General features: G+C 41.8%; 1 protein-coding gene across 1 annotated transcript in view; it reads left to right on the top strand.

The window, feature by feature from the left end:
- Positions 1-24014, top strand: part of St3gal3 (ST3 beta-galactoside alpha-2,3-sialyltransferase 3) — a 190717-nt gene that overhangs the window by 63848 nt on the left and 102855 nt on the right. Inside the window, 1 exon segment of the mRNA XM_053743415.1 lies at positions 13730-13777. Within this exon segment, the coding sequence (XP_053599390.1) occupies positions 13730-13777 (48 nt within the window).

The following is a 24014-nucleotide window of genomic DNA, read 5'->3' as shown; positions in this document are numbered from 1 at the left end:
TTCAGATGATTGACACTGATGACCACCTATTACAACTTTTCATTTCTCATTGGGGCACTGAGAACTGTTTTATTTCTTTTTCAATAAGAATATTATAAATTAACAAGCACACAAAATTTCTCATGATAAAATTTGAAAACTTCCTTGAGCATCTTTCAGTTTTCTCTGTTTTAACTAAGTTATTTAAGAATGACCTGGTGCTATCTATGTTGGGATTTTTTGTTTGTTTTTATTTCTTTTCTTTTTGGTAGTACTAGGGATTGAATCCAGGGGTGCTCTACCACTGAGCCACTTCCCAGCCCTTCTTATTTATTTATTTATTTATTTATTTATTTATTTTTATTATTGTAAACAAATGGGATACATGTTGTTTCTCTATTTGTACATGAGGTCAAGGCATACCATTTGTGTAATCATAAATTTACATAGGGCAATGTTGTTTGATTCATTCTGTTATTTTTTTTTCCCTTCCCCCCCACCCCTCTTTTCCCTCTTTTCCCTCTATACAGTCCAGCCCTTCTTATTTTGAGACAGGGTTTCTAAATTGCTGAGGTTGGCCTTGAATTTGAGATGCACCTACCTCAACCTCTCAAGTCAGTGGCGTGTGCCACCCAACTGATACCATTCTCTTTTAATGTCTATTAAGCACATCTTTTTCTCAGATGGAGAAAGAAATGTCACATGACAAAGAACTTAGAGTCTCATCTTGTCCATGGGTCTCTGACACATGTGTATTACATGTATATAAACCTCTTACAGAGGTTTATATTTTTATTATTTGGATTTGTAAATCTAATTCCAGACATTGTGTCATTTTGCCCATAAATACTTTAGTATTCATCTCTAACGCAGAATTTTTTTATAAAGCTATCATGCTATTATCCTATACTAACAATGATTCCTTAATATCTTCTAATACCCAATCTATATTCAAGCAATCCTAATTCTCCCCCGCCCCCACCCCAGTACTGGGATTAAACCCAGGGTGCTCTACCACTGAGCTACATCCCCATCCTTTTTATTTTTTAATTTGAGACAGGGTCTTGTTAAATTCCCCAGATTGGCCTCTAGCTTGCAATTCTCCTGTCTTAGCCTCTGGAATCACTAGGATTACAGATGTGTGCCACCTCACTTGACTCTAATTGTCTTAAAAATGCCTTTTGACTTTTCTTAGTACTTTGAGTCTGAGTCTAAACAAAGTCTACGTGTTTGGTTGTTTCATCTTTTGTTGTTGTTGTTGTTGTTGTTGTTACCAGGGATAGAACCCAAGGGCAATCAACCACTGAGCCAAATCCCTAGACTTTTTTATTTTGAGGTAGGGTCTTACTAAGTTGCTTAGGGGCTTGCTGAGTTGCTGAGGATGGCTTTGAACTTTTAGTCCTCCTGCCTCAGCCTCCCAAACCACTGGGATTACAGATGTACACCATTTATCTTTTTTTCCTTTCTTTCTTTCTTTCTTCTTTTTTTTTTTTTTTTTTTTTTTTTCCTTTTTTAGGACTGGAGATTGAAACCAGGGGCACTTTAACTGCTGAGCTGCATCCTCAACCCTTTTAATGTTTTATTTAGAGCTAGGGTCTTGCTGAGTTGCTTAGGGCCTCACTGAGTTGCTGAGGCTGGCTTTGAACTCATGATCCTCCTGCCTCAGCCAACTGAGCCATTGGAATTACAGGCGTACGACACTGTACTCAACTTATTTATCTTTTTATCCTAGATTAATTCTTTTAGACAGTTTTAAGTTGCAGATGGACACAATACCTTTATTTATTTTTATGCAGTGCTGAGGATCAAACTCAGTGCCTCATACATCATAGGCAAGTGCTCTACCACTGAGCTACAATCCCAGCCCCAGACAGATCTTATTCAGTTATAAGTAAAACAATCACAAAATAATGTGAAATGGTATTTAGTAAGACATTCAGTAGGATGTGATCAACTGTGAGGCATCTAGGTTTCTAACAGACTCTAACACTGGTCTCATTAGTAGGTGTGTGGTATAGATGTTAGGGAACCAGATTAACTTGATTTGAAGCCCCAGCCCTTTGGCTTAGGCCGTGTGATCTCATGCAGGTACTTTAGTGTTTGTTTTTTATTTAAGTTCTACCTGTGCATAGTTTGAAAAAGCCAGTCTTACAGGTCTTGTTACCAAAATATAAAAAGCACTTCCTAATTACTACCACTGCTTGATTGTTTACCTCTACGAGGCATCCATTTTTAATTCTTTTAACTAATTGGCTTTTTTAATTATTTTAACTCCAAATATCTAAGTAACAGGCTTATAGTTTTAGTTCTTGATTTTTCTGTTTGGACTTTTATCTCCTGACTTTGTGCAGTGGAAGATGAATATTCAGTATTCCATCATGCTCACTGCTCCTCTACCACAGAATTTTAATATTTTTTTCTAAGTTTTTATCCCCACATGTATTCTCTGTTGTTCCATGTTGCATTTGTTTTTCATTCATTTTGGTCTTTCTTTACATGGGATACTTTCCTATAATGCCTTGTGATCTTGGCAGTTGACTCAGATTTAAGAACATGGTGTCTTGTTTGTAGGATCATCCTTGCCCCCACTTCCAGCAGTATCCGATGCTGCCAGTGAGAACTCTGAGTTCTGTGGCATATTGCATGTTGAGTTCAGCTTGTGCACTGTCGTTATCTGTGCAGGATTCAGATTTCTTGGGTTTGCTGAGTTCCATTTGTTTATTTGCTTCTCAACTTCCAAACTTTTTTTTTGGGGGGGGTGGGTACCAGGGATTGAACTCAGGGGCACTCAACCACTGAGCCACACCCCCAGCCCTATTTTGTATTTTATTTAGAGACAGGGTCTCACTGAGTTGCTTAGGGCCTCATTTTTGCTGAGGCTGGCTTTGAGCTGGAGATCCTCCTATCTTAGCCTTCCGAGCCACTGGGATTATGGGCATGTGCCACCGCTCCCAGCCACCTTCCAAACTTTTGTTGCTGGTGTCTCTTCTGTTCTCTTTGACCTTGTACTTCTGCTTTACAACAAAATATCTTTTCTGTCATTGTAGAGGTTTAGGAGGGACAAGAGGTGTTTATGTAAACTGAATCAGGGTCAGCATACCATTGGATCCTTTACCAAATTCAGTCCACAGCCTGCTTTTGTGTGACTTAAAAAAAAAAAAAAGGACTTTTACATGTTTAAAGGTTTGTTTTTGTTTTTGTTTTTGTTTTAGCAAAACAAAACAAACAGAATATGTTATAAATATATTTATCTGTGTGACCCACAAAGCCTAAAATATTTACTGGCCATTTCCAGAAAATGTTTTCCAACTCCTTATTGAAATCTATTTTCAACTAGAAGACTAATCTCTTCCCTTTCGATTTCTATAGCAAATGGCCATGTCCCACTTCATAGAGAAAACAAATCTTTCAGACAGTCTACCCTTTACTTTCGTGGCCCTATACTCAAACCATTGCAGTTTGTGGGTTACCCATAACACTTCATTAAATCCAGCTTCAATGAATGGCAAAGCTCACTGAAGACCTCCTTATTACTGAACTTCTTAACTGTGGTTCTTTTTTTTTTTCTTTTTCTTTTCTTTTTTTTCTTTTTTTTTCTTAACTGTGTTTTAACTGACTGCCTGGTTGATGCCATTGGATATTGTGTGGCTTCCATCCTCACTACCTTACTTGAATTTGCTCTTCCTGAGATTATCAGAAGCAGCCAAATCCAGATGTTTGATTTTGTTTTCTGTTGCTACTAACACATACTTCAGATTGCGTATTGTCAAGGGTCAAGGGTCCACATTTGGTAATGCCCTTCTTGCTGGTACAGTCTTGAGGTGGTGCAGAGCATCCCGTGGTGAGAGGCAGGGAGCATGTGTGTGTGATATTCTGTTTTCTCTCCTTTGCTTAAAAAGCCACCAGTTTTCAATTATGGAACCTCAATCCTACTCTCCTCCCATAGTCTACCAATATAGTCAGATTTGCTTTCCACGCTCTTAGTACCTCACAATGGGAACTAAACTCCAACATGAGTTTCATAGGAGACAAACCATACTCAGACCATAGCACCAGAGGAGACTTTTCAAACCTAATCTTGACCTTTTTTTTGTTACACTTAACATTATCCTGTCCATCTATCTCTGGAATATTTCTCCTCCCTTTAATGCAGTCCTCACCCCCTCACCTCCAGTTTTCAAATCCTTCCATCCTCCCTGTGACTTCTCATCTCTCCTTCCATCCCTTCCACCACAGCCTCATGCTAGACTCTCATTGTCCCCTGCATCATTCCCTAGAAAGCTCTCTGACATTTCCTGGCCTCTGTACTTTTCATCTTTCTCATGCTACTAGACTGGTTTTCCTGAAACCACAATCTATTGATTTTATTAACTTTCTGAAAAATCTGTCATGCCTTTCTCTGCCCTGTTTCCACTTAATAAAATCCAAACTCGCCAGTTGTTGTGGCACTCGCCTGTAATCCCAGAGACTCTGCAGACTGAGGCAGGAGGATCAGAGACTTGAGACCAGCCTCAGCAAATTAGCAAAACCCTGTCTCAAATATAAAATAGAAAGGATTGGGGATGTAGCTCAGTGTTAACGAGTCCCTGGATTCGATCCCCAGTACCAAAAAAAGAAAAGAAAAATCCACACTCCTAACGTGATCTTGAGAGCCACACCTAGCCTACTTTCCTACCTTATTTTTACTGTTTCTCCCCTTCTTTTTCCTTCTCACTTTGGCCCAACCACCACCGGGTACTTATCACTCCCCCTTCAGCCCACTTATCATCAATAACAATGACAATGATGAAGGTGATAATAAAAACATTAACAGCAGTATATACTGCGGTCTTCCACTGTGCCAAGTGCTTTATTTAAATCAAGTCGCTTAGTCCCCATGACAGCCTTATTAGGTAGGTTCTATTACAGGTCTCCTCTCCCTGCTTGAACTCTGAAAGTCTTCTTTAAATTTTTTTTTTCCCATAAGATTGGGGTCTAATATCATTTGGCTGCAAAATCTGATGTATAGATGATGTGAATTTATTTATAATCCCATTTAGTGTAAAACTTCATTTCATGGGAGAAATATGAATAATTACAGGATGCTGCTCAAACCTCATGAGGGCTGGGTATTAGGTAATATATGGTTTGTGCAGCATAAATTTTTTCTAAAATCTGGACAATTTTGAATTTTAATACTGTCTACTTTCAGGGGTTTCAGAAAAGAGACTTTGGGCTTGTATGACCCTTTTTAAAGATGAGGAAATAAGACCAAAGTCACACAGTGGAAAAAGTGTCAGAGCCCAGAATTAGGACCTTGGTGGCCTGACTCAAAGCTCACATCTTGCCTGCCATGCCATGCCATCAACTACCTGCAGGTCCCTGCTTTTTGCCATCCCTGTTCTCTCGATAGGTCTGATTCACCTTCCACCCCCACTTCGCCAGGCTGTGTCCTTTCAGTAGCATTCTTCACCCCCAGGGCCTCCTGAAAATGTCCTGCTAACAGTCCCCACCTCTGGCTGAGTCTCCCGTCCTCTCAGATCATGCTCCTGAGCCGTCTGTCATTTGAGTCCCGGAATAATGACACACTGACCGCCACTCCTGCTGCACCTCGGTTAGGACTTGGCAATACCGCCTCTCCAGTTTCCTCCCTCAGCTTCCTTCCTCTTCCTGGGGCAGCTGTACTAAACTTCCCCAGGCCACTGAAGTGGTGCACCCCTCTCCTGGCATCCCTCTGCGTGTCAGTATGTGCCGAATTCCGTCTTCATTCCAGCTTCTTCCACTGTGCAGCGCGCCCTCCTCCCTGCCCACCCCCTGGGGGGCAGCAGCTGGTAGAGTGTCTGCTGGTCAGACTTCCTGGTCTCTCGTGGGTGCGATGCTCTAGGGGGGTGTACTGCCCTGGTCCTCAGCCAAGTGCCTTTTGTCTCCTGGTATGACATAGCAGTTTTTTTCCTCAATTTCATGGTGACTCACTTTTTAAAAATAGTCTTTGATGTGTCAAAGCCTCGTTTTGAAAGTCTAAACAGATTGTATTGACTGGTTCCTTTTAGTCACATGTATTTTTACCTCCTGAAAGAAACCCTAATGTATTAATTAGGTGTGATTTACCTTCCTGAAACCACACACCCCTCACTATCCACGCTTCAGTGCCTTTCCTTAACTTTCCCACCATACCAATCGGCCTGGCCTATAAGGTCACCTCAGACGAGCTCACATTCTCACCTCCACGTACGTCTTCCTTGTTTCTTCTGGCAAAACTCCTTGATCTGAACACCTGCAGGACTCTGTAGAGGCTTGTGATACCGTTATTTGCCTCTCTCTGCCAACCACTGATAGTTCATACACTCTTTGATGCCAGGGACCATGTCTGATTGTCTCACAAGCTTCGTAAGAACTCTGTAGAATGTATGACAAGTTAAATTAAGGAGAAACTCCTTGAAACAAGGTGTCTACAACAGCCTCCTCCTACTCATTCACTGCTGAGTCCTGGCTGCTCGACCATTGTGTAGAAATCACTTCCATTAAAGTTATCCCCAAAAGTTGAGGGCATGTTGTAAAAGCTAGATTAGAAAACACAGCTAAGCCCATGGTCCAAGTGGTCCTTGTTCTAAGATGCAGATTCTGTGGGTGAGTTGTGACCGTGATGGGACCACCCTTACACCCACCCATTAGTAGGGCAGAACTGGCCCAGGGAATTAAAGTGTGAGGCCTGGAAGGAGAAGATGAGCCCACTCCAATGGTGGAGAGCTCCAGGGTAGCAAGAGAAGAAAAAGAAGAATCTCAATTCTAGGCCAGGCCTCATGGGAACTGAGGAAAAGCCGAACCCTGAGGCCTCATGGAAAGTTGTGACTGGTTGCCATGGAGACTGGAGCTGGGAGAACATTCTGACTCTGAGGCAACTCTGTCTTGTTGCCCTCAACAACAGGGTTGTGACTCTTCACTCTGATGCTCTGCTATTAAAGTGGGCCCCAGGGCCCAGCATCCAGCCCAGCCCGTGGCCCCAGACTCTGTCCTTTGTCTGCTGTTTCTCCTACCAGCTCCCCCAGTGTTCTGCGCTTCCCCTTGCAGATCTCAAAAGGCAGGCCCCATCCACCTCACAAGTGGAAGATCAGTGTGTGAATTGCCTTCCATGGCCAGGCAGCCTCCCCTGGTCCAATGGCCAGAGGCAGGGTCACAGTGGTTCAGCTGCAGGCCACTCGGGGTCACAGAACAGTTGGCATCTGTTTGCATGAGCCCAAACTATGGATGAGGTCCTCCTTTCTTATCTCTCACTCATGTTCCTTTAGTCACAAATCCCAAAGTGTTCCTTTTAAACCTTCCTGGAACCCTTCCTATTTTCTTTATTTATGTCCTCACAACTTCCATTCAAACCACTAGCCCTTCTCATCTGGGGTATTGCATTCTCCTCCATAGCCACCTCCCCGTCTTTCCTGTGGTCTACCCTCTAGTCTTGCCAGAAGAATCAATTTAGTTCCTACATAGTAGTTGAAGTTTATCTTTAAAAATATAAATCAGATCCTGTTACTCCCTGTTTGTTTTTGTTTTAGTAGAATTGGGATTGAACCCAGGACCTAGTGCATGCCAGGCAAGTACTCTACCACTAAGTTGCATTGCTAGCTCATTCCCCTGGCTTGAAGCAAGGCTTCTTGTTGCTATTGAACCATGACAGACATCTCTCCCTGACCTCCTGCAGATCGGGCTCATCTTCCTGATTGCATTTTTCCACCTTTCTGCTTTTCCTGCTCTCTGCTCCAGCAACAATGGCCTCCTCTCGCTTCCTTAAGCACAGTGAGATTGCTGCGCTTGCTTTTCCTTCTGCCTGGAACGCTCTTACTCTTGATGTTTTCTTAATTGACTCCTATCTTCAGGACTCAGCCAGTATGTCACAAAATGCCCTATCTAATAGTACCTCTGTTGTATATTAACATTCTTTAATGTTCTTTGTATTGCCATTACTGTCAGAAATAGCTTTGTTCATTTTGTTTACTTGTTTTTTTAATCTCTGACTAAAATGTGAATTCCTGGAGAATAGGAACATTCCTGTTTTACTCACCATTGTGTCCCATAAGTCTGGTGTACAGTAGTTGCTCAATTAATACCTATTATGTTAATGAACAGTGAAATGTCCTGCATTGCTCTTTTTTCTGTCCCTATTTGTCATAGGGATAGGTTAGATTTATATGAGTTTGTATCTCACCTCTTATCCTGTGAGCTCCTTGAGGAAACCATCTGGGTTTTTATTCACTGTTGGATTTCTAAGCTTGCACATGGCAAACAGGAGATATGTGTTGCCTGTGTAACATGAAAGGCAGCACCCAAAATCCAGCCTATTCACTGTACACTAGGTGCTTTGGAAACCTCTGAATGGCAGAAAGAGTGAGCTGCATTCTCCTTTTTATTTCTTATATTCTTCTTAAGAAACTTGACACAGGAAACATCTGACCATAATAAAAGATTTCCAGTAAGTTCCAGATTTCCTCATTGAACAGTCATGCGGCATGGCTCTGTTATACCTTGGCCTGGGATTCAGTTCAGTCACTTGTGCAACACCCCACAGGCTGCTCTGGCCTGGAAGCCAGAAACAACTGGAGCTGGGATGATTGAAGTGAAAAATGACATATTTATTAGTTGGAGAGGGAGAAGTCTGAATATTCTTGCTCTGTTTCTTACAAAGCAAACTAGTCAATTTGTTGAATACTAAGTTTTCCTGTTAGCTGTCAAAGTGGTTTACAACTAAAATAATCTTACATCCTTTTGAATAAGCACAAATTATGAAGAGTCAAACTGTTTCTGAAGTCTGAACCTTTAATGCTCAAAGCAAAATTCATCTCAGATTACACAAAACATGAATATGTCACCAACTTCCTCTAGAAATGTGTACCTTCTTGCTTGTATCATCTGAACCTTGAAGACACGTGCTTTTAGGAGCCTTGCACTACCATTGGAAAGAATGTTTGCTAGGATTTTGACTTTTCTTTCCATTAAGACTGGCTTGCTGGTTTGCCTCCTCACACCAACATCACACTTCATTTTATCTTAAGTGCCTAACTTGTCTCTGTTGACTGGAAGGCAAAGACACACTCTTTGTCTTCTTTCTTTCTCACATAGTCTCTCTCTTTTTGTGATGGGATCTTGCTGGGTTGCCCATTCTGGTCTCAAACCCCTCGGCTCCAGCAGTCTTCCTGCTTCCGCTTCCTGAGTTGCTAGGACTACAGGCACCTGCCAAAGACCGTCTCTTGCTGGACTTCATGTCTCTAGAATCTGGCCCAGAGTCTAACACATAATAGGTTCTTGATAGTATTTGGGGGAAGGAAGAAAGAAGAACAGAAGAGGGAGGACAGCGCAGCCATGCTGGAAGTGGGGATCACGCCTGTGATCCCAGTGACTTTGGAGACTGAGGCTGGAGAGTCACAAGTTTGAGGCCAACCTTGGCAACTTGATCAAAAGGGCCGGGGAAGTAGCTCAATAATAGAGCACCCCAGGTTCAATCCATAGTACCCCCCCCCAAAAAAAAAAAGGCCCCGTCCCTTAAGGAATGGGTACAGATCACCTCAGTAACTACAGAGAAAAGCTGAGCAGCCTTTCAGCCTGTGCAGTGGGTAGTAGAAAGCAAGACCCTTCTGTCCTTTGGTATTGATACACAGGTTCAAATCCTAGAGCTGATTAGAAAGTTCTTTTTCAACATTTTTCCCTTATGATATAAATCATACATGATTGTTATAGAATTTTGCAAAATACAGATAATAAATATCACCTATAATTCAAGCACTCAGAGACAATCACTGTTAACATTTAGTCTTTTTTAGTCTCAGGCTAGTCTTTTTTTTTTTTTTAATTCTTTTTTAGTGTAGATGGACACAATAGCTTTATTTTTTTAAGTTTATTTTTATGTGGTGCTGAGGATCAAACCCAGTGCCTCAGACATGCTAGGCAAGTGCTCTACCACTGAGCCACAACCCCAGCCCTAGTCTTAGGAAAGGTTTAAACTTTAACTTTTAAGCCCTTTTTCTTTACATATAGACAGAAAGGTTTTTGTTTTTTGTTTTTTGTTGTTTTTTGTTTTTTAGATTAAATCAGGTCTGCTTTTAAAGAAGGTAGATTACAATTGGGAAAGTACTTATCAATTGCAATAAAAATATGAGGTACTTTTAAAATTTTTGCTCATCTGGGCAATCAACTCCTCAGTTATCGATGCCCGTTCTCCTGCAGGTGAATGAGAGCTGTTGGGGTGCTTTCCTCACTCCAGCTGCCGCCAGATCGTGAGCACTTTTGCCTTCCCAGGATGTGGCCAGGCTTGAACCCCTGCAGTTTCATCATCCAAGGATGATTCAGGATTGACATGAACTAAATGAGAGTCAATACCCAAAATCAAGTTCCTCCCCAAACTTGTGAAATGTCACTCAGATAACATCACCTTTGAAAAGAAAGCAAGGACAGTAACTAGTGTACCCCTTAGGTTAATAAACATGTCGGTCAGGCATCACAGCTGCCTAGTGAAGAGACAGTCCTTGTTCTCAGGGAACCTGCAGCTTATCAAGAGAAAAGGGAAGCCAACAAGGGTTTTGTGTTAGTCAGCTTTGCATCACTGTAACCATAATACCCAACAAGAACAACATAGAGGAGGAAAAGTTTATTTTGGCTCATGGTTCCAGAGGTTTAGTCCATGGCTTACTGTTGATCTGGGCCTGAGTGAGGCAGGACATTGTGGCACATAGGTGTGGCAGAGCAGTACTGCTCCTTTGATGGCAGCCAGGAAGCAGAGGAGGAGGAAGGGGCAGCAGGGAAGATGAACCTTTCCAGGACATGCCCCCAAGTGAGCCACAACCCACCTGCCTACAGTTACCACTCAGTCCATTCAAACCAGGCTGATTAGGTTATAGGCCTCACAATCCAATCATGTCTCCTCCAAACATTTCTGCACCAACACAGGAACTGCTGGGGACACTGCATATCCAGACCACAGCAGGTTATAATACAGTGTAATCGTCACTGTAGTAGAAATGCAGCGATGACTAGAGAATGGAGTGAGCAGTGCTGATCAGAGAAGGTGTGGAAAACAGGGTTGAGTTGGGTCTTAAAGGAAAAATGGGAGGGTTTTTATTTGAACAGATGAGCGAGTAGTGTATCAGTGTCTGAAGACACAAAGGCACAAAGCCTTTGTGTGGGGAAATGTAAGTGGCTTTGGCGGATCTGGAACTTGAGGTATTTGAGGTGCAAATGAGGCAAAAGGTAAAGAATCTCAATGACAGAGCTTGAACTTTATCTTGCAGGCTAATGCAAGTCATGGGAATTTTTTTGGTTTTACTTTTTTGTGTTGGGTTTTGTTTTGTTTTTGGTGGTGATGTGGACTAAACCCAGGACCTTGTGCATGCCAAGCAAATACTCTGCTACTGAGCTACTTTCTTCCCAGACCCCATGGAGGGTTTTAATAAGAGTGGTTACACAGTCCTGTATACTTTTGGGAGAAATCAGAATAAAGGATGGATGGACATAGGCTAAGTTGGAGGAGGAGTGTGGTTAGGGGCTTTCAGAACAATCCAGCAAAAGAGGATAGGCAGATGTACAAAAAAGCAAATCAGTAGAGACCAGAAGTTCTTTAGTGGTGACCCAGGACTGGAAGTGGGAGCCAGGAACAACTCTAACTAGGCATGAAGGATCTTTTTGGGATGACAGATGTGTAAATTTTCTAAAAAATCAGTGAGTTGTAAGGTGTATAAATTATACTTCAATAAAACTCTTTGAAGAGTAGGGGCAGACTTCTCAGAGGAGAGATGTGAGAATCACTGATAAAGGAGAATTTATGAGCTAGCCATTGTTTCTGTGAAATAGAATGGTCAACGCTCTGTTCAGCCAGGATTTCTAATTGTATATTTTTAATAAAATGATGGTAACCCTGCTTTTTCTAGGTAGATTTCAAAGCTCGGATCTGCCCTTTACTGGCAGTACAAAATATCTGCTTCTGGATCCTTATCAGAAACCAGATCTTGCAGCTCACTGCCACCACCCAGTTCTTAGTAAACCGATGGTTGTGAAGGGGAAAAAAGGGGGAAAAAACACCACAAAACATTTATGAAGGATTGCCTGAAGGATTTGTGGTCCTTTTATTTCTCTTGGTGCTATAATTCAGCAAATAGTTATTGAGTGTCAGGTGTTATGCCGGTGACAAAGCAGTGAATAAAACAGACAACGTCTGCTTTTATGGAGCTTATAATCTAACAGTGGGAGTAGATGTTATTTATAGTCATAATGGCTGTTGTGTTGAATTTCCATGTTCAGTGTGAGAAAATGACATACAAGGGTAATGCTGGGGTGGGGTGTGGCTGTAGACCCTGGTCCTCCGTTCATCCAGCTGGCAACTGCTTCGTAGTGAAGGAGGCTTTTGAATCTGATCCCTGTAAAATCTGGGGTCTTCTGGGTTATCTGGGTCATCCGTCATGTTGGGGCCCCTTATCTTTGTAATGATTGAACTATACATTGGCCTTATGGCATCATTTTAGGTTGACTCATATTGTAAGAAACAGCCGTACAAGACTCACAACTACTTACTCAAGAAATATTGTAGAAGATGCAAACTTCAATATCATACAGCATTCCCTTTAAGATCCACAAAACAAGTTCTCTAATCACTATGTATTTGCCTTTATGTTTTGGTTTTCTGAGTTGCTCTGAAGCACCAGATTCCCTCTTGCTTCAAGTCTTCACATGTGGCCCTCTCTTTTCCTGGAATGCCCATTCCATTCTTGCCTGATTTGACCCTCACTTATCCTTCAGCTGTCAGTCCAGGTGTCAGCTTCTTCAGGGAAGCCTCCCTCTCCAGCACCCGTTCCGGGAAGGTCTTGATCTGGTTCCCAGTACAAACCTCCATAACATTCTCTTCTTATTTTTTTCTAATCTTCTCAGTTTCTAGTTAAATAATTTAGTCTTCAGTTTCTTTCTTCTCCTAGACTGATAGCAGGGAGGTCCATCAGATAGATATCATGTTTTTTTGTTTGCTCCTGTATCTCAGTCATAATATAGTATCTTGCATATCTTAGATGCCCGATATATATGTCCTGCATACTTGAATGACTGAAAGAATGAATGCATTGTAGGCACTGGATCTTGGATCATTTTCTCCTTCTTGCTTTGGCTGTTTGAGAGCTCCTCATGCCCTCCTTGATTCTGTCTGCAGTGTGTAGAGGCCCTCATGGCATGCAATTTGTGCACTAACATTTCCCCCATTATATAATTTTTTTTCTCTGACTTCTTCACTTTTTATCTCAGTATACTAAAAATTCCTATAGGCCACTCTCAGTCTTTTGGCAGGGAGAAGTAAACAATTGGGTACATTCTTGCTGGCAACGAGAGAGTGGTTGCCATGACGGGTGCCTTAGAACAACTTTGTTTCGGGGAAGGGCATCTCTGTGAGTAGAAGAAAGGGAGAGGTCCACGGGGAAATGTTAGTGCCTTTAACCAGCTGTGGGAGGGAAGTTTTATTTTGCTTTGTTTTAATTTTATTTTCAGTAGAAGAAGGAAAAAGAAATTTTGTCCCCTAATCTCACAGGAAATGCCTCTGAAGAATTTGGGGCCTGTCCCTGCTTTGAGACATTCTGTCATTGGCAGAAGGCAAGGGGTGCTGGGCTTGACAGGGCTTGCTGGCCCAGTGGACAGGTGGGCATGGACCTCCATCCCAGCTGATTTTCCCCTGGGCAGGGTTTGGGCAGAGCCAGCAGGAGCTTGTTGCGTTGCTGTGAGAAGGAGAAAGAAACGAATTTGTCCTCTTGTGTTGCAGATTCAGTGGTTCTTTCCTTTGACTCCGCTGGACAGACACTAGGCTCAGGTACCAATTCTTCCCCCTCTGTCATCTTTTCAGCTCTCAATACTGGCCATATCTCTAGTGGTCAGGGTCCTGGGGGAGGGCAGGGACTGTCTCAGAATTGCGGGGGGGTCTCAAGGACTCACGGTGGTGGGAGAAGAGAGACACATCATCCAGTATACTTTTCCCGTGCTTTAAAAATGTGCACAGTGGAGTTGCAGCAGACAACTCATTTCTCACGCAGAGTGGTCTGGGTTCATATGAAAGGATGTCTGTTTCCTGTGCACATATCCTATCTCAGAGGGTGGGCAGAGGGCATTGAGAGACTGCGAGCTCTGCCCATGATAATCATCAGGGCCCTCCTGCAGAATGCCAGGCTGTGAGAGCACCCTGTTTTCCTGAGGACGTGCACTCCATTGCATGTTTACCTGCATACCCCACATACTCAGGTACGGGCCTTTTCCAGGATGGGATTCCACACAACTGTGCATTCATGCCTAATGCATATAGGTGACGAATTTCCTCCCCTCCCTGGGTTTATAGTGCAGGGCACATACATTGACCCACTGCCTTATGACTGAACTCACCCAGGCTAGGGGAACTTGGCTCTCCTGGGTCCAAGGAAGTTCACCTGTCCCATGCCTCTCTGCTTTCTGGCAGGAAGCAAGAAGAGTGGATGCTTCGAGTCCTCAGCTTTCTGACCTTAAGAGAGCCCCTCTTGCATCAATCCTTTGTTTTTAGGTAAAGATGGTGGGCCTCTTACTAGGGGTACTGCCCGTGAATATCAGATAGATTTTGCTGGCCTGTTGAGGGCAGTTAATCTCTCTTGCTGCCCTTGAGCGCAATAGTCCAATGTCTTAGAAAACAGCCATGAGGAACAGGCATGGGTGGTACAGGGAACAAGAGGAACAAGAGGAAAGATGTTCAGAGAATGTGATCACAGCCACCAATATTCACTGAGGACCTACTGAGTGCCAACACTGTGCTGGGAACTTTATGCACCTTGTAGTTATCCCTCACAATTTGGAGTTTTGGCATTTTGAATTATAGCAAAGAAACTCATGATCAGAGACATGACATAGCTGTTCAGGCCACCCATCTCCATGTGGCTCTAGAGCCCACTCTCTTCCCTTACCATCTTGCTGTCTCATATCTGCTTGAGGTACCCTCACTAAGGTACTGAAACAGGAAAAGTCACTACTAGATAGAGGGGGCAGACAAGAAGATTCTTAAATAGATCCCAAAGTTGTATCTATTCATTGTGGGAGAAGATCAATCAATTTTATTACATTAAAGTTAAGAACTTCTATTAATCAAAAATTCTATTAAGAGAGAGAAGACAATGCAGAGTGAAAAAATATATAACACAATAACCAACACAATTAATTTGTAACATAATTAACCAACAAAGGACTTGGTTCCAGAACAAAGAACTACAAAAAATCAATAGGAATGAAGAAATAGCCTTGTATAGATATGAGCAAAAAGCTAGGACATATCATGCCTTTACGCCATGTACAGACAGAGAAACAACATGTATCCCATTTGTTTACAATTTTATAATAAAAAAAAAAAAGCTAGGACATATCACAAAGGAGGAAATCCAAATGGCCAATAAACCTTTAAAAAGGTGTTCAGCTGCATTAGTGCTCAGGAACTGCAATTTAGAATCACAGTGAGGTATCACTACACATCTTCCAAACAGCAAAACCTGAAAAACTCAGCAGCCCCACATTGATAAGGACATGGCAGAGTGGGAACTCTTGAGTCTGCACTGGTTGAAGGACAAGTTGGTAGAGTCACTATGGAAAAAACTATGGTAGAAACTTGATAAATTTGAATATACACATACTCTGTGCCCTGGCAATTCCTCCTCTAGGTATCTTCCCTACAAAAATGGATGTTTATTGTCACAATGAATCCCATTATTATGTATAATTATAAGGCACAAGCAAAAAAATAAAATAATGGATGTTTATGTATACCAGGATATATTTGCAGGATATATGTATAAGACCGCTTGTAAGAGCATCATTCCTGATTGACAGACAAGACAGTTCATATACCTAACATCAGTGAAGTGAATATCCAAGCAGTTATATTCATGTGGATCAGTATAAATGATCAAACTATACATAGATGCAACAACATGGGTAAATCTTAAGTACATTGTTGGGTGAAAGAACTCAATATGTACTGTGTTTTTCCATTTATATCACATTAAAAAAAATGAAATTAAGTAATAATTGTTTAGATACACAATTCAGTTTTAAAACAACAAAGAAAAGCAAGGAATTGAATTCTGCAATTGCTGGGATGGTGGTGTTCAAGGGGATGTGTTGAGGGATAGATATGTAGGAACTTCTAGAGTGTTGGTATAATCTTTCTAGTGACCTGAGTTGGGATACAAGGGCATCCCTTTTATAGTAACTCATTAAACTCTATATTTAACTTTTTATATGCCTTTTTATATATTTGTTATGGTTCATAATTTTTTATACGAAGGGCATAACTTGAGTTATCAGGCAAGGGCCAACCTGTTCATAGGCACAGAAGGGCCAGGAAGCCGCCCTTTAGGTTGGGCTTGCCTGGAAGGAGGTGGGTTGGGCAGCTGATATCTATGGAGCACTTATGTGCCAGAGTTCTAACCCCTTTTACCCTATGAGATGGATGTTGTTACTTTCCCCATTTTTCAGCCAAGGAAAATGATATATGGAGAAGTAAAATAACTTATCCAACATCAAATAGCAAGCAAAAGATAGAGCCAGGATTTGAAGCTAGGCACTCTGGCTCCCCGTCCTTGTCCAAGTGGTTATTACTTTCTCATTCTCATTTTTCCAGGGAATTTTGGTCTTTGGCTTCCATCTCTCTTGGAGTTACAAAAAGAACCATGGCATATGATTCCAAGGTTTTTACATAGTTCCCAGTGAAGGTTGGTGAAGAGTGAGAATTCATATATTGTTTTGCCTGATTCCCTCTTAGCAGAGGATAGATTGATTTGAAGTCAACTTTAATGTAGGACTGATGCCTCAGTTTACCTAGTATTCTGTTTTTCTTAAGATGCACCTAGTAGATGCCATATTTACAGATTTTTTTTTTTTTTTTTTTTTTGTGGTGCTGGGGATCAAACCCAGGGCCCTGTGCTTGTAAGGCAAGCACTTTACCAACTGAACTATCTCCCCAGCCCCCAGATGCCATATTTAGCTCTACCTTTTTCTTTTTCTCATAGAACATTTAATGGCCCATGTTTGCATCGGTCCTAAAAGGGAAACAGCAGGGAAGAGCTGAACAGAGCTCTTCACAGTGGCCATTTTACTGTTTTATTTGGGAAACATTTTCATAACATTGGGCATACCAACATTACCGAAAGTGTTTTGGAACCCGAGGAAGATAACTTTGGAATTAATCCCTGTTTTACTTTCTTTCTGTTAATGTGGATAATTAAAAGTAGAACTACAAAAAGATTCCAGTTACAGATAAGATGGAGTAAGTACACTCACCTTTTTCTCTCATTAAATACAACTGAAGGCCTGGACAGAATGTACTAAACAGCTATTGGAGGACTCTGAAACATAAATAGTAGCAGAATGAGAAGAACATTGGAATTTAATTTATTACCATATTGGAAGTGTATTTCCATTTTTCTCCAATGCCTCATGTCCTGGACTCAAGGCAGCTCAAAACCCAACAGTGGACACCTGGGCTCAAACAGCTCCAGGAAAAGACCTCTAGTTGTTGCTTCAGGGTGGGAAAAGGTCTCTTACGGTTCGGATAGGGGGAAATTCCATGGATTGTTTTTTTCCCCCTTTCTCTCTTCCTTCAAGCTCCAGCCCCTAGGCAGTCCCACAGTCGTGTGGTGGTGGTGGTGGTGTTGGTGGTGGCAATAATAGCAGCAATAGGACATTTAGATACCTAAAACTGAGGGAAGGGAACCCTCCTCTCTGATCAGAGGAGTTGTAGTCCCAAAAAAGTGAGTTGTAGTTTGGGGTTGCTTTTTTTTCCCTCTCTCTACCTTCCTGTTGCTTGACCCCAGATTTGGATACAGTTCAGGAAAATCATGGCAGAATGTGGTAACTTTATGTGCCAGAATGTGCCAGCTTTCTAGCTAGAGGACCAAGGAGGGGAGGACCAAGGAATCAAAAAGCACTGTGGAGTAAACCGGAGGTAATCAGGGAAGCAGTCCCCAAAATTTGCAGAATTGAACTGAAACAGACCATTGCCAAAGTCCCAGACAGGATACAGGGTGGCACATACAAAGGATGCTTCTTGAATAGGCTTTGAAAGTGGAACTGACATTGAAACCACAATTCACAGAGGCTGGTCAGAACTTGCTGCCTGAACCCAACCTGCTCAATTGTCTGCTAAAACAAAAATAACATTCTCCACTGAATTTAAACAAGACCTAAAGTTTCATAACATGATATTCATAATATCCAGGATATGAGCCAAAGTTAATCATCTTATGAAGAACCCAAAAAATCTCAACTTGAAGGGGAGAAAACAACCAACAAATACCACAGATGTTGGAATAGTCTGACAAAGACTTTAAAGTAACTATATTATAAAAGTGTTCCCAAAAATAAAGGCAAATACTATTGAAACTAATGGGAAAATGGAAAGTCTTAGCAAAAAACAATCAATCAAAAATGCAATAACTTTTAAAAACTGCACTAAATAGCAAAATGGGAACAATAGAAAAAGAATACTTCAAAATAAAGCAATAAAAGCAGTTCAATCTGAAAACAAAAGAAAAAGATTTTAGAAGTTGGAACAGTGACAGTTGGCCAACAAAAAAAGGTTATTATCTGTGTATTAGAGTTGATTTATGACAAATAGTCTCAGCAAACTTTACCTGCATCAGTGATATCTGTGTTTAATGCCAAGGATGCTCATTAAGGAACTTTTTACAATTTGATACAAGGCACTACAAAGAACTAACAGCAAACATCATGCTTAATGGTAAAAGACTGCTTTCCCTCTAACATCAGCAATCTCCAGAAGTCTCAGAGGATACAGTAAAGCAGGAGAAAGAAAAAGGATACAGGTTGGGAAGGAAGAAATTAAAATAACCCTCCTCACAGAATACATGATTACCTATGTAGAAAATCCCAGATAACCTGGTGTCGTGACACACACCTGTAATCCTGGTGACTCAAGAGGCTGCAGCAAGAGAATCACAAGTTCAAGGCCAGGCTGAACAACTTAGACCTCCAGCAATTTAACAACATCCTGTCTCAAAATAAATAATAAAAAGAACTGTAGCTCAATGGTAAAGTGCCCCTGGGTTTAATCCCCAGCACCAAGCAAACAACCAGAAAATCCCAGGGAATTTGCAAAAACAAAGCAACAAAAACATTTAAATTCCTAGAACTAATACTTGAGTCTAGCATGATGACAGGATGCAAGGTAAAAACACAAGTTAATTGTGTCTTTATATACTTGCACTAAGCAATTGAAAAACAAAAAAAAAATTACAGTACCTCCCCCACAACAAAACATGCATGTAACTCTAATGAAACATGTATAGGATCTGTATTCAAACTGGTTCCTTTCCCACTTTTTCTTTCCCCATCTACCTAACTCCTCAAGCCACAAACCTAGGTAGGGATCACCTTAATTGTTCTTCTTTCACCTGTTCCTGTTTTCTGTCCTCAGACTGTGTCCTTTCCAGCCACTTTCCAACATCACTGTCCAAGGTACTGTCTTCTCTGTCCTGGACTAGTAAACATCTAACTGAACTGTCTGCTCATTTGTTACCTCCCAGAAGTCCATTCTCACTGTAGCCAACATTCAGACCAAAGCAGTGAGTATTTCTGCCTTCTCTAAACTACTAGGCAATAAGCTCCATGAAATTGAAAGTACAAAGTGCAGAGTGAGTCATTTTCCCTCCACTTCCTGTGCCAACTGCTCTTTTGACATGCTGTCCCTCATAATCCTCCTGCAATTTAGTGAAATTCCCTGATGTGACATTGACACACTTGGTGTCATGAACAGGACTGAATTCATTGCAGTGCTTGACCTTAGACATCTGCCGTTTTCCCAGGACAGTGGGGAAAGTGGGTGCAGTGACCTCTTTAACTAGAGTGGGAGGGGCTTCTACCTATGCAAAGAGGCTTCCAGGGTTTCTTCTGTAACCTGTCATCCTCATATTTGGGACGAAGGAGGTTCCACTCTCCATTGGCCCCTGGTAGAGCCACAATGGACACAGAACACAGGTATGGAGGACGCACGGCTACAGTGGATTCTGTCTTCATATCAGAAGTTCTTGCTAGGTCTCTCCCCTCCCCCATACCAGCACATACCCATTTGGGACTGGATTTTAGTTTGTGAACTTCTAAGTTATTTTACTGGGTCAGTTAATTTAGTCTAGGTCAGTGGGGTTTTATGTGTTTGTTTTATAAAACTGCTTTTCCTATTTTAGTTTGTCTTTGATTAATTGGTCCCATGTTGTGGTTTATTTCCCTGACTTGAGATGATGTGGGAGCCTTGTGCACTTTGGCCAGCCCCTCTCAGGTCCCTGTTGGCTCCCATGATTTTAGTGGCATGGCTAGGGCCTTTTGACATCATCCCTGGGGCAGAGGATGGGAGGGAATAGGACATAATTGCTCTTATGGTAGCTCTTGTAAGATGAGAGTCCGCTTTTCTTGTTTCCTCTAAGAGCAGCATGGCATAAAGAAAAGAAGCTTTAGAGTCACATCTGAGCTGGCTCATCAGTCTTCCAACTAGTTCTCTTAGTGGTTGGAATCCTTCCCCTCTCTAAGCCTCATTTAGAAAATGGAAACAGTACCTGCCTCCTAGTGCAATAAAGGTTAAATTGAGAGTGTAACAGAACTGAGAGCCGCAGGAATACACAATAGATGCTCAATAAATAGTAGTTCCCCTCAGTCTTTCTCTTCACCCAGCATGTCTGACAGTCCATTGGAACTGTTGCCAGCTTCCTTCTCTGCCCAAGCCATGGCATGTAGTATTAAACTTAGGTTTAATATAACCCATGACTTTTACTGGAGTCTGAATAGTGGCATTTCTTTAGAAAGGAGAGACCTATTTTCCTTAGGATAGGTCCTCATTCCCTTTACCCCTGTGCTCTTTGCACTTAACAATTCATTGCTGCCCAGAGATGGGAGCCAAAGACCACTTTAAAGATCAGGCAGCCCAGCTACTTCTTGTGGTTAGGAGTTTTCTGGCCTGATGGACCATCCTGCCTTTGTGGCTTTTGTGAATTATGATAGAACCAAGTCCACATTTTAATCCCATAAAATACTGAACTTTACAACCCTCCGTAATGTTCCTTCAACTGGTCTTCATGGGAAATAATCTTTGTGTTCATCATTAGAAGTTATTTAATAAGCATCTGCTTTGAGACAGCTCATTGGGATTTGTAATAGTTCTGTAGAGTAGAAAAAGGAAGTGGTTCTCTCAAAACTTGGAATGATGGTAGCACGTTAGGTTCCTACTGTGGAGCTGTGTTACCCGAAATTCCATTCTGGGGCTCAGTAGCCTGAAGGTGAGGCTATATAGTGGGGCGCCTGACTCAGGGACTTTCAAGAAGGTCTCCTTTTGTCCTGTATTGAACAAAATCAAACTGCTGTTTACATGTCGGAGTGCAGACAGAAAGTGGTAACATCTCTCTATGCGATACTAAGATAAACAGGAGGGGACTAGGGCATTGGGAAACACAATTTTTAATACAGTAAAATTATGAGCAAAATGAGTCACAAAGGATTAAGGAATATAGTCATGCGTGATTTAAATGTCAGGCATACATTCTGAGAGATGTGTCCAGAGGTGATTTTATTGTCTGTGAACATAATAGAGTGTTCCTACACAGACTGAGATAGCTGTGATGTCACTAGGTGATGTAATCTTCTGGAACCACCACCATATGCACAGTCTGTTACTGGCCAAAACGTCCTTATGCAGGGCTGGGGATATGTCTCAATGGTAGAGCACTTGTCTAGCACATGGGAAGCCCTGGGTTTGGTCCCCAAAACTACCAAAAGAAAGTTTGAGAAACCGTTGTTATGACTGTGTATTAAATATTGAATTGCTATAAAACAAAAATAAATCTTTTCAAGTTTTTAAATTAAAAACTTGAGCTTATTTCAGTGTTCATAAATTTTTACATCAGGTTTTATTCCTGGGAAATCTTAACATAGCTCTTGCTAATGCTATTTAATGATGTCCTCTTAATTGTTGTCATCCAAAAGAGATTTTTGTCCACATAAGCAACATAAAAAATGAAAAACAATTTTTACACTCAATCAGAAGTTTACAGCAGTTGGAATTTATATTTAAACTATCCAGTAGCTCTTTTCTTTCATCAAAATTGTAATGTTGAAATTTCTTGTGGTAGAATAAATGGATTTCAAATCCAGTGTCATTTTTTTGTGCCAAGTATTTCAAAATAATGTAAAACTCTATTGCAAAATGTACATGAGTTCTTGGAGGAGTCACCCCACAGCCAGCGTGGAGACTATACAAGGTTATATTTGCTGCAGACATATAGAGATATTAGGTCTATGTGGGGACAGATGTTTTGGCCTCCACCTGCAGCTCCTCCTGCCCTGCCCCACAGGAGTCCTTACTTGGCCTGCCCCAGCTCCATGCTGTGGGTCCCCATGCAGTGGGCCTTGGAAGTGGGTGTCACATGATTCTTCTTCTGGGAAGCAGAGGGCATCCCATCAGATCCCTTGTACTGGGGCTTCCCTCATTAAATTCCCAGATGGGAGGTGACAGCCCCGACCCTAAGAGCACATACCTGTACACAGCTGGGAAGTTTTGATGTCCCATGAGATGAGGACAGTCTGTGCAGAATGAGAAAACCGCCTGTGTCCGGCTCCTGCCACAGTTTCACCCACAGGTATGTGCTGCAGGCATCACTCCAGCCACAGTGAGGACAAGCCCTGTTCTGAAAAGGGATGGGGGACGTTTGTGTCTTCCCTGAAACAGTGGACAGGAAAAGAGAAACTTCAAAAAATTTTAAATTTAAGAATTAAAAAAAAAATTTTATTTTAGAGTAATTATTTGTAAAGTATGATCTGTGGACACTAGTGGGATCCCAAGAACCAGTTCAGATTTTTTTTTTTTTTTGAGGTCTCAGGTATTTACATACTACTACAAAATTTTCCTTGCTTTTTTCCCATTGGTTATTCAAAAACAAGAGTGGGCAGAACTTGTGTTTTTAATTAAAAAGAAGCAGCCCTAATCTATATGGGTGGTCATTGTTGCATTCTTCATGACCACACACGGTTAAAAATAAAAAAGACCAGTTCTTGATAAAACAGTAGCAGTTGTTGTTGTTATTTTTGTGGTGCTCAGGATCAAACCCAGCACCTTATTCATGTTAGGTAAGTGTTCTGAGCTACATTCCCATCCCAGCAACTATTAAATTTATTAGATTTCTTCCACAAGTACACATTTTTAAAATACTCTGTGTAATGAAATGGGAAGTGTGTATACCACCTTTGCTGCACAGCGGGTACTGTCTGGAGAACAGCTTTGTGCTAGTCAATTTCAAAGACTTTAAGCATCTGAAAAAGCACTTTACACATTCATAGCTCAGACCCGGTGCAGGTGCAGAAGATTGGAGAAGAAATGTGCATTACCCAGGCCACTTCCCACTTGGAGCCAGGCAGCAGACACACATGTGCTCCTTGGTTGGTGGTTTTTGTAATCCTGGGCTTTTGGGCCTGCTGGAGGCCAGAAAGGAAGCCTAAACCACCAGACTAAACATTTTTCCTTCACTGCACAACTACTGGCTTGCTTCGGTATCTGAGAAGAGAATATCTTCCAGCTTGAGGAGAGCTGCATGTGAATACCAGTGCTTGTTGTGCCTGACTGACTTGGGAGTCCCAGCGTCTTTGTTCTTCATAGACTTGGGATCAGTGCACCACTGGTGAGCCCCTGACCTTCCTGCCAGCTACCCCAGAGGTGAACTATCCTGGAAGTGTTGGCATTCTGAAATTAGCTTCATATGCAGTTCTAGACTAGTTTGTGTAAAGCAGGATACCCTGGGATTTGGAGCCATGCCCAGTCCAGCAGTAAAGAGGCTTTGCCCCTGTATGCCTGCAGTGTTAGGCTTGGTTGTTTTCTTTTTAAATTTATACCTCCTGAAGATCATGTTAAACATTCCTGCTAGTTGGAGAACTCTGTGGAGCCACACACAGATTAGATCATCAGGAACCTGAATGTGTGGAGCGGAGGGCGGAGCCTTAGCAGGTGGAGTCCCTGGTTGGGATGGTGGTGGGGCAGTCACTGGAGT

The sequence above is a fragment of the Sciurus carolinensis genome, chromosome 1, assembly GCF_902686445.1.
Source record: "Sciurus carolinensis chromosome 1, mSciCar1.2, whole genome shotgun sequence".
Lineage (NCBI taxonomy): Eukaryota > Metazoa > Chordata > Mammalia > Rodentia > Sciuridae > Sciurus > Sciurus carolinensis.
The sequence above is the reverse complement of the archived record's forward strand: the minus strand, read 5'-3'. Positions and strand labels throughout refer to the sequence as shown.